General features: G+C 38.0%; 1 protein-coding gene across 3 annotated transcripts in view; it reads right to left on the minus strand.

Moving 5' to 3' along the window:
- Positions 1-226: 226 nt before the first annotated feature.
- The window catches only part of ksr2 (kinase suppressor of ras 2), a 103591-nt gene continuing 91663 nt past the window's right edge, over positions 227-12154 (minus strand). For 2 of the 3 annotated variants that reach the window (XM_079687774.1, XM_079687772.1), the window contains 2 exons: positions 11135-11264; positions 6759-10053 (listed from right to left, as the gene is read on the minus strand). In XM_079687774.1, coding sequence (XP_079543900.1) covers positions 9919-10053; positions 11135-11264 — 265 coding nt within the window. In that variant the 3' untranslated portion in view covers positions 6759-9918. Of the gene's footprint in view, positions 1460-6758; positions 10054-11134; positions 11265-12154 lie in introns of those variants that run through there. The other variant, XM_079687773.1, reaches the window with a different exon arrangement.

A 12154-nucleotide genomic window follows, 5' to 3' on the forward strand; every position in this document is an offset into this window, starting at 1 on the left:
CTACTAGCTTATTGGTTATGAACAAGACTTCCCTTTAAAATAGGGAACATGTTCTTAGATATAAATACCTAATTTTGAGTTATTTAGACACAATTAACACTTATAGTTTCATGTATTGTTACATAAGAATAGATCATATTTGTTAAGTGTTATTATGGGAGAATTACTATTCTTGTGGTACTGCTGCCTTATTAGGCCCATATTGAGCAGCGCATATTAAGACCAAAAATCATGTACAACAACTTCCTTACTTGCAATAAATAAGCACTAATTAGAGGGTTATTGAGGAAAAACTCTCAACTAATGGCCTATTACTTGTAGAATATGGTCATGTAGAATAAGGCATTAATAAGTGTTTTATAATAAAGAGCCAATATCCTGCTAATATGCATGTTAATTAACACCTAGTTGATGGTGAATTTGTGTACCTTAATATAAAGTGTTACCAAAAATGTATTTAAAAAGAATTCAAGAATTGTCTCTTCGTGTAGGATATCCAACGTCGACCTACCGTAGATTCTCTCTGGCCAATCAGTGATCTGCAGTGTTTTAACTCCACCATTAGGTATGTGCCCAGCTTGGCACCTCAAACACGGCGGTTCCACAATATAACCAGATGCAATCCACTAAGTTTATTATTAGAAAGCAAAAAAAAGAACCAGTTGAGTAGAGACATGCAATACCATTAATGTCAGTATAAGTAGATACTGAATTGCCAGAGGGCAGATATGCTCACCCAAAGATAGAATGTTTACTTTCAGGGTTGAAAGAAAGTTTCATAACTCTTGTGCCAATAACACCCAGAAAAATATTGGACTATCATATACATTTTCCAAATGCAGTGTGGAAGAACCCAAGACATTCGTTTAAATAATCAATAAATAAGGTCTGAAAAGGATAGCAACCCAAATAACTGACTCCGAAAAGTGACACTGTTGCATAATTTGGATACATATTTCAGGATGTTGTTCTTAACAGTATTGTAGCTGCTGTGAAAATGTCTCTCGGGGGCTCCCTAAAAAAGCGGAGAATGATATGTTGCACAGTTATGGTATTAAAAAACACATTGCAGCTTAAGATGACTTGCAGCATAGCATGAATGGTATGGTTGTTGAAATTCCTCAACAGAAAGACAAGGGTGTCGTTTTGGGGAAAGGCTTCAGGCATAGAGCGAAGAAAGGCCTCTCTGTTTGAAAGTCTGCGGCGTGTTTGTCACCCACTCTGGCAAAGTGGGCCAATACTGACCGCTAAAGGGTCCAATCAGGCATTAGATGTACATGTATGTGTAAGAGCTGGAGCAAAAAGGAAGAGCAGGAAAGGTGGGGGTTGTGGAAGCAAGGTGGGGCAAGAGAGGGTGGGTGGTTGGGCAGGCGGGCGGGTGGGCAGTGGAGCAGATGTGAGCAGAGCTGAGGACGAGCTTCACGCAAAGACACAGTCCCATCGATGCCTCCGTTACAGCCTGGAGCAGGAAGGGGGAGGGAAGGAAAACAGAAACAACATTAAATTGGAAGCCATCGTTAGCACACAGCCCTGCAGGAAACCACACGATTAACAGGCTATGTTCAGACATACAGTGACAATGCAGAGCACAGGAAAGGAAACTTAAAATCCCCAAATTCTAGTTTAGGTGTTCTTTTCATTTTGCCAATCCAAAAAAGAGAGAAGAGCATCGAAGAGAAAAACTATAGTCTAGAAATGAATGCATAAATATGTATTGCACTGTAAGTGAAACATTTTCTGAAGCTTAATGATGAATTCCAAAAATCTTGTTGCAAACCACATGGAAGTCTTTAAAGGTGCTGAAATCAATATCTAAATAAAAAATGCAAATCTTCAAAAGGTTATCTTCATAAAACGATACACATGATATTTCTTTACTATTTCTTACTGGTATAAGAGGATAGAACTCAACGGTGGCCGAGAGGTGCAAACGCACTACAACGGCCCAAAGCACTTCCAATAGGCAAAACACGCTGCCGCTTTAGAGATGATGCAAATATAAAAACGTAAATGGGCCAAAACACATGCAAATGAAGAAACATCATCACCAACTTGACAACACAACCGCGATATTTCGAAAACATTCCCCAACTTAAACAAAACGCTGAGAATAAAAAATGCAACACAACAGAAACAGAGACACTGAAAATCGATGCAAACAGCTTGGAACGGAACGCTTGTCAACGTTTTGGGTTTATAAAGCTGAGTAATTGAAAGTGTTCTGTAAGTATATTTGAAATGACAAGGTTGACAGGTAGTTAACAGCGGATGTGCAATAACATCGGAAAATAATCATGTGTTCACATTGTCAAAATGAACCAATACAAATGTTTAGGTACATTTCCAGTGGCAGTGACAATTCGTGAAGACGTTTCTTTATTTGCATGTGTTTTGGCCCATTTATGTTTTTTTATTTGCATTGTTTCTGAAGCTGCAGCATGTTTGCCCTAATCGAAGTGTCCACAATTTTGCAACATTGCAAAAATAATCTGATAACATCTGACGGCGTCACTAACAAATCTAAATAAATTAAAACCAATAATGTTGTTTCGTAATTCAAAAATGTAATATGCCTTTTGTCGGAATAAAGCCGTATCCAAACATTGAGCCCTGCAGCACTTACTCACTTGTGATATTTACCCATCACCACAGAACTCAATGAAAAAGAAGAAAAATTACCTTCATTTGTTGCATTAACTAAAAATAATCATGATCTGGCCTTGCTTTAAAATGTCCACAGAGTCTGTGGTCACATACTGTGCAGACCTTATTCTCTGCATCCAGGGAAACCACAATGGGCCTCCAACTCAGAGTCTGAGTGGTACAGTTGCTGCACATTATCTGCCAGATGGGCCAGCATAGGGCCTGCTGGAGGGGGAGACAGGGTCACATCCTCCATCCTCTTGCATTATGTAAGATTTATTTTTGGGATGTACAGTTCAAACCAGTTTGTGTTTGCCAAGTGGTTGTCAGACAGTCAACCACTCTCAGACTCTTGAGCATGATGTGAAAATCGCCAGTTTGACCACCAAAACTGATTTCCTCTTATATGTCAGACGGGCTGCCTCACTAGTTGCAATTATCAGTCAGTATAAAATGTGCACCTAATCATAGAGCAAGAATATCTCTGGCATTAGTGTTACATTTATTTGCTCACTGAATCAGGCCAACAGCTGCGTGGGATTCACTGCGATGTATATACAGGTGTTGCCAGTTCCTTAGCTTCAAGGATTATCAAGCGTTTCCTTAGTGGCACGGCTTTGGGCTCAGTAAAGCTGAACCTTTAGGACATGGCACACTTTGTAGGGCTTATATTATGCCTCTATCTTATCACTTGTTCTCTCTTTCGCTGTCTGTCTTCCAAACCTGTGGTCTAATGAAACACATCTCCAGCATAACAAGCCATGTGGGTGTCTTCAAATGAATAAAGAGAACCCCACAGTCCTTAGAAGCTACGTGGCATAGCTTATCTGCCACTCTAAATTGGCTATTTTCAAAGACATATGCAGCATGTGTTCATCGTGTTTGTGAAGGTAACCCTGATCTAATTAGCATTATTAATCTATTCAAGTCTTAGAGGAAGGAGGAACTCCCCTGAGATTGTTATGTCTTCAATGTGTGAAACTACGAGTTATTTCCTTATATAGTGCTATGATTAGATTGTTATGGTGTCTGGTTTTGCCTACCTCTATATCACAAGGTTTCCAGCAATACTGGAGGACGTTTGTCATTTGTTTAAATGCAGAAGCGTACTGCAACAAAATTCCTGCAGCAACATCACCACTTATATCTAGTATGCTTATAGAGTGGTGCACTCCCTCAACATAAAGCTCAGTGGCAAGCACACATTCAGATGCTTGTGTTTCTTAGAGATTCTAGATTTTCAGACATGGCACAACCACTTGCAAAGTCAATGCAAAAACATGAAGCGTCAAAAAGAAATGCAAACTTCCCCAAAAAATATACAGTATAAGGCAAAACGTGAATAGACAAATCATGAATACCACATACTGTACAGAGACAGGGGAGAGACCGACTTGCTTTCGAGTGAACTTCAGTTTTAGAGCCACTAAATCCTTTGAAAGCTTGGCATATATCAGGGAGCTACTCTCATTTTGAAAATGTTCATATCAAATTTACATCGATTATTATTTCATGACTCAAATAATTGCATTAGTAATTGTAAGTTGAGCCTGTTTTTATTTTTTGTTCCGGAGCCAATATGTACCGTAACAAGAAATGCACTCAACCCTATCAGGTTTAACACTTGACAGAAACCAAACATTCATGCTCCAATAAGCTTCAGCCTCCCTGAGATTGGGTGATGTGGGTTTTTTACACTTCAGTGGGCGAGTCTGGATTTCAGAGGTGGAGTAAAGGTAGAGAAGAAAAAGAAGTTGGAGGACTGGCTGTGGAGACAGGTAAAGCTCTCATCTGTCCATCTATTTACTTATCCTTCCATTTCCCCGCTCCATGCCCTCACTTTCTACCTCCTACCAGTGACTCACAGGTCTCACACTTTGGACCATAGTAACACACACACACATAAGCATACACACACACACTGTTCTCAATATAACAGTTAGTTCACAGAGTAGTTGAGACAAAAACAATACAGCAGAAAGACATACGACATCATGACATTTAGGCATCCATATGGGCACATGACTATTGTTTAAAACAGATTGGAACAATCTATTAAGGGAGAAGAGCAAAGGCGACAAGTAGCAGTAGCTATCAGATCTTTCCTTGCAAAAAGCTAATTAATAATGTCCATGGCATTTCTTCCCTTTACATGGGAGGTCTGCAAACTCACAGACTAATTTATATTGTGCTACAGCTACTAGCACAACATCTCTTCTTGCTAAGTAAGACTCGCTTGATGCTTACTGCTGCTCAACAGCGCCGAATCAAGTTATTTTCATTCCTCTGAAAAGCAAAACTAGCCGGACACTCAGCGGCTGGGAGAGGGGTTTAATGAAATTCTATTGTGCTTACTCTTAATTTGTATACATACTGTAGAAGACAAACCTTTTTGGTAAAACAACTTTTGAAGGATTAACAGGGCACCTAGCCGATATCGTAATATGTTCTTGCTAAACCGATGCCATTCTCATTGCTATGCATACCGCACAAATTTACAATTTGCATAAAGATACAATTTCTTTATCCAAATAACATCTCCGGATATAGTTCCTATTTAAGTGCCTGCTGTAAATGGGGTCTCAGAGTTAACTTTGAATAGCTCCACTTTGATTTTAATTCATCGATACTCTCTCACGTACTGCAGCTCCAAAGTCCAAAAAACTTCCCTCTTTACCAAATAATCCAATGAAACAAATAACATTATTACATAATGTTGTTGGTTTGGTCCTGATGAATACATTATTTCCCTTTATTACCTTATAATTGCAATCCATATTATTTATTTTATTTAAGAAAAGGAACAATTAGCGAGCCCTTGAAGAAGCCACAGTGGAAAGGGTTGTGTCTGAGGTATGAGCTTCTTCGGTGCACAGTCCCAGCAGAGGTACATACGTTTATTCTGTGCATTAATTAAAGGGATAATATAGTTTTAGACTAATTGTATTTGCACTTTACTCTAGCTTTCATAGAATTTGAATGCCAAATGCTTGCAGGTTGAAGCTCTTCTAAAGGAACACAGCTAAACTCAGTTCATGGATGTCATGGAAACAGAAACTCTCAAAGGATGAGTCGAGAGAAACAAACAAGTTAACTTCCAATACAGGCAACTCTAACCTCAACAGTAACATAACAGTTTGATCACCCGGAACTTATTGAGGAGTCGTTAATGTCATCCCAAGGTTTTAATGGAAAGAAAACAGTTTGAACTATTTCACCACAGCGCATGCTGGGTTTTCTCCTTGTGCAGACAGCTCTAGATATTTCTTGGCTTAGAAAAGGTAAATCTGTCTTTTGAGGTCACTTTTCTAGCTTCAAAGCGAACTGCAGAGTTGATGTCGCTGTGGCATATGTTTACTGCAGAAGTGGAGGCAGCATTTCTATAAGATTGATCAGAAACCAGAGGAGTGGAGTTTGCTGCTAGAAGGATTTAACATTTCAGGATATTTGGTTTCATTGGAATATTGATTTCACTCTTATTTCTATTTTGAAATGATAAGGCTGTAGTTGCTAGTTAGCTTAGCTTAGCATATGGGAAACAAAATGTCTGCCTAAACAAAATCTGCCTCCCCAGCACCTCAGGAGTTCAGTAAATACCACACAATATCATTTTCTATTCAATGCCCATTTCCCCAAGTCAATTACAAGAGACCTTTTCATCCGCCTGATTCCAACAGCATTTCATGTTGACACTGATTTTGGGTTTTAATGGCGTCACAGCTTGACAATGTTATTAGTCCAGCCCTGAGGCACCGATTGATCGTTTGTCTTCCTGTGGTGCTTATTGGCTCAATTGCTTTTTAATGTCTGACTACACGGTTCTGTAGCCTTTAACAGCCATTTTTCAGGCCTTTCAGTTGAGGGGGTGTTTCATAGTAAAACAGATTATGTATGGTGGGTCACTCTAAATATTTATAACTGGAGGAAAACAACATCATAAATTGCACTTTTTAGGTTGAGATCGAGATCGCCTCATGCGTCAAACATTAATTAGGTGGTAAACACTGACTCAACGTTACGTTTGCCTTTTAAAGATGTGGTAAAAATGTCAACCAAGGTCAAATATGGATAAGGGTTGACTAAGATAAAACATGACATAAAAGAAACAGAAAACATTCAAAATGAAAACATATTTTTATTGTCATACACTTTGTAAAGGATGAGTGCAAATAAAGGAGCTTGTGATCAAAATCTAACCATCACTAAGCCATGGACCATAAGGCATCATTAAATACAAGCTGTTTGGAGCTATCATCTACAATACAAGGACGGAATCAAGGAAAAGAAACAACACAGCATCAATGCTTATGCAAGTAGAAGGAAAATGATGGAAAAGAAGTTTAAATTAACTGAAAACAGAAACAACAAAAAAACACAACACAATTCGTACATTCAAAAGAAAGAAGTCAAAAAAATTCACAAGGATATTGATATTACTGCAAGTGACGATAAAACATAGTCTACAATCGGTTATGTACACTTGGCACTAATGTTAGATCTTTGATTGTTGTCCAGTCAGGTTGTTTTCAACTCTAGCATGTGCACAGACAGGCCGCAACTCCTTTTATCTTATTTAAATGCTAGTCTAATCAATTATATAATCTATAAATATTCTGAAACAACCATTCTGTCAAACAAAGCTGTTGAAAAGTTTGGCAAAGCCTGACGTAAAACTTCATTAGGTATTGAGATCCAACTGCTCAATGGACAACAGTTCATCAGAAAAATTCTCACATAACTTTTATATATATAGTGTAGAAGGATTTTTTTTTTTCATAACAATAATCAATCTTTGATAGTCCAACTCATGCACTTGAAAGTTGTAAACAGTACAAATATAAATGATCCACTTACAATATTTGAATCCCAGCAATTCCAAAATAGACAGACTCCAAAAACAGCAGCAGATTGTTTGTATGCATTTTCCAACACTGGCAGATGTGTATATAATGAACTGGAAAATGGCTATTAAACATGATTGGATTGTCTCTATCTATTCCACGTGGCTAGAGAGAATCAAAAGCAGTATACAGCTCAAATGACGCCAAAGCTTCCAATTCATGATGATAGGACTCAGACTTGTTATATCTTTATAACACACATTTAAAATATATTATGATATATAGTAGAAAGTAGAAAAATGGCCTGGGGTGGTGATATGTCTTTTGTGATACAGTATGTTGAAGGGAAAGTTCAGCCAGATTGAAGTTACTTAGTTTTTACTGTAACTTTATAATCCAATAGCTCAATAATTTGCTTTGTTTAAATGAAAGAAATTAAGATTTAAAAAATAAAAAGGCAAGTTTGTGATTAATTTGTCCTCCAGAGTCACTTTTTCGGGAGTGTTGTAGTTAAGAAGAAGCATTATTAAAAACGATTTTGTTTGCTAAAAGATTACTGATACCTGTAAATTAAAATAACTTATGATATACATATTAATATATAGAATAAAGACTTGCAAGTAGTTTTCAAGATGTGTTCCAACTAAAAATCATATTTTTCTTTACTTTCTTTATTTTTATATTTGTGTGTGTGTGTTTGTTCTTGCTACAAAGAGAGGACCGTTTGAAAAGTGAGGAAATTTTTCCGGTCCTCACTTCTTCTAAGACCTGTTTGAGGGTTAAGACTTTGGTCGGACTGAGGCTTAGGTTAAGGTAAGATTAGGGTAAGGGCTGCGGTAGGCATTTAGTTGTGATGGCTAAGGTAAGTGTAGGGTTAGGCATTATGTCAATGACGGTCCTCATGATAGAAAAACATGTAAGAGTGTGTGTAAATGTGTGTGTGTTTGTTCAAGAGTACCTTTGCACTATATGCATGTATTAGACCTTTGTTTTGTTAAATAAACTGAAAATGAATTGATTTCAGTGGACATGTCTTTCACTTGAACTGAGTAACTTAGTATGAAAATTCCTGATTTATGAATAACTAACTTCTAGCGTACTATATAAAATAAACATTACTGTTACCTTCAATGTGTGCCTTATAGGTATTTGAGGAAATGCGTCAAAGCAAAGTTAAAGGAATATAAGTTTAATAATATTTGGAAAAATAATTCTAGTTGAAGCTGAATGAATGAAAATTCAACCTGACCACAACACTGCTTTTGATCAACTCCAAACTAATTTCACCATGTGCCAAACAAAGGAGGACTTCTTCTCAGAGTTTTTGTGTTTCCTTTCAAAGTTTTTGTGCTCCCTTTACCCGTCTAACAGTCACATCATTTTCCTGTGAAGATCTAAATCATTCTGGTGCTCAGACCCAGCAATAGGTCGTCTTAACGTTTTCAAACTATTATAATAAACCCTTTCATACACTAATCAGAAAGCCAACATTTCAGTTAATGTATCTAATTAATGTAAAAATAATATGCATTTATAAATGGGTGATGGGGGTTTAGGGGGCTCAGTGATAGCATATCTAAAGGGTAATTAGTTGATGAGATACATTTCAATTGTCAGCGATTTCTCAGAACAGCGTCAAGTGAGGAAGTCCTGGTCTGACTGGCTTTTCCCCCCAAAGACTCTTATTGTTCAAACGTCTCACTTATGTTCACAGGCAATATTCAAGAGAGAACATTCTCCCATCAAAGAACGGTGCCAACACATCCCTACACAAACAGGGATGCTGGCCTCTTCACATTCAAATGGTACGGTGTAAATAAGAGGACCATCTTTTGAAAGTTAAATAAAGCTTTTTCAGACAAACATGTAGCTTATTCAGACATCCACACATGAGAGACCATGAGGTAACAGTGACACAATGACCTACACAGTTGACAGACATAAGGAACGGCAAGACAATGCTATGAATATATACAATGTGTGATGTACAACAGTTACATTCATTCAAAACAGAACACAAGAAATAGATCTACATTTGATCTCAAACATATTTGTTTTAAAGTCCAGGATGATGTGATCAGTCAAAAGTTACAAGCAAGATACATCCACAAAATCAAACCAAATATAATGAAGGGATCAAGTCAATAGTAAAAGACAAAAAAGATAAAGGAAAAAATATCCAGTATGGTTCAAATCAAACCAAAGGAAATATGAGTCCCGACTGCTTTGAGAAGCCTGACAGTCTCTGTACACACACATGCCAACATTCCATGAAAGTACACACAGCACGGGCAGTTTTCATCACTGGGCTGGCTTTTGGATTCAGTGCATTCTTTAAGGAGATGGGTTATTTATGAAGAGTAATGGCGGGATGTTTTTTTGTTATATAGTTGCTGATTGTTGTTGTTTTGTGTCCCTAACTCATTTGACATACTCAGCTGACTTCCAGAAGTGCCCTGGGTGGGAAAGGCGACGATTCCGTTTTGGCAAACTTTTCCAGTAAATCTACCAGCTTGGAGAAGCTGGGCCGCTCATCCTGCTTGTACGCCCAGCACAGAAGCAGAATGTCCTGTGAAAGATACAAGGGAAAACAAGCTTTTAGATGTGCCGATTAATGAAGGAATACGTGCAAATAAAAGTCTTGATTTTCCTTGATGTACTTGTGCTGTGTCTCAATCCGACACTTCCTAGCCACACACTGTAAACATCAAGGTTCAAGGTTCTTTATTAGTTATACAACCATCGCTACAGAGTAGTTATGTCGATGAAATTCTTAAGTCACAGGCTTCTCCAACAGTGCAAAACAATATTAAAGAAAAACAGAGAAATATAGTGCAAGTAAATATGAGTACTGTGTAAATTGTGTGAATTTCCACCAGATATATAAGCTCGAATTGTATAGGTTGCTGTGGCATCACCGGAAGTCATGACGGCTGCTGTTACGTGTTGAATACCGATAAAAACACAATTTGAGTAGTACTGTGTTCTAGGCAGGAACTGTAATTTCACGGCAGGTTGCACAGCTTCTTTTACGAAGCAAAGACAGTGATCATTAAGTGAAGGAAGCGTCCAGTGCACCACAGCATCCTGGTACTTATAGTGCACTGCATTTTGCAATACCTACTTTGGAAATAGTTACGTTCTCAAACTATCTCTAGACACTAAGTATACTTTTCTCAAATATTGATTTGATTGTATTATTCTTAAACAGAAGGTTTCACAATGTAAAGTTGTGCAATTTGTAATATGAGACAAAGATACTGTATGAGGTCAAAGTAATACATGTTTAGTTTGGATCACTCAGCAACACAGTCAGCACTTAAACAACTGTGGTATAAGAGCCTAACCAAGGTGTAAAAACAAAAGATATCTAATTGTCGTCTTCTGAATCTTTTTTTTGTAGAGATTTCACTTTCACTAAAACGTTTCTTTGTTCTTGGGTATTGTCTTGAAAACAGTCTGTGAAACTAGCCCGAGATTGCACATTGTCTTTATCACGAGAAGTTAATTTCCGAGTAATAATCAACATTGTGTTGGAGCACTTCTGGTCTAGGATTTAAGGGCTGAGAGAAAAAGCAGGAATGCACTTAAGTTTAACAAATAGGATGATTAACAAATTGTGACAAATGAAAAAGAAAGAGAACCCTTACTGATATCTCCTTCCCCATGCCAGTTTGGGCGAGGTTTGGCTTCATCCCGCTGCCAATCTGCCAGATGATCACCTCTGCTGGCTGACTCTTGTAAGGCCACTCACGTGCATGTAACTCGTACCAGATGGTGCTGTGATGAAAGAGGAACAAAGAGATGGTCAGCGCTTTTTACTTTCTGTTGCGGGGGAACAACACCATATTTCCCAAAACACACCTACGGAGGGTTCACATTCCGCCCAGTGCTAATGCCACCAGGCAAGATTCAAGGTGCGACTTCTGTAAGCCATCAAACTCAATGTTTTAATCAGCAACAGTTGATGATGCTCTGCAAAGTTTTATAGCAAACATTAGAATTCCGTGGTTGAATTTATTCTATAGCTTAAAGGTGACCTATCATTCAAAATGCACTTTTGTACGTCCTTTTATACATGAATATGTGTCCCGGTGTTCCAGGGAACTCACCCTCGCTATTTTCCTCCATACCCAAATCTCTTAAAAAGGGGCTTCAACGGATCTGATACAGACTGATCCAGATTTGAACACTTCTATGACGTCACAGAAGTGGCGCTACGGCTATTGGGCCAACTCCACCAATCAGGAGGAGACAGCCACGGGCATTGCCGTTCGAAAGCGCTGGAGACGCTGTAGTACATATGCCGGGCCTGTAGATGGTGCTGTTCTCACAGAATCAGCCCTTGCAAAGACAGTGTTAAATTGAGGGAAATGAGGAATGGCTAAAATGCATGATCTGTTTGGTATTTTGAAAAATAAAAAGTATAAATATGCCTTATATAGGTATGGTCCTACACTATAATATTCAAATATAGCATGATAGGTCCACTTTAAAGGTCTCCTATGCTATTTTTAGGCATATATTATAGGTCTCAGGTATATACAAAAAAATACAAAAAACATGTCTATGTTGTGTTTTGCTCAAAATACCAAACAGATCATGCATTTCAGAATTCTACGGAGATACAGCAAATGCTCCCTTGATTAAATGCCATACCATGTTCCAAA

Source organism: Notothenia rossii, assembly GCF_949606895.1.
Source record: "Notothenia rossii genome assembly, chromosome: 6".
NCBI lineage: Eukaryota > Metazoa > Chordata > Actinopteri > Perciformes > Nototheniidae > Notothenia > Notothenia rossii.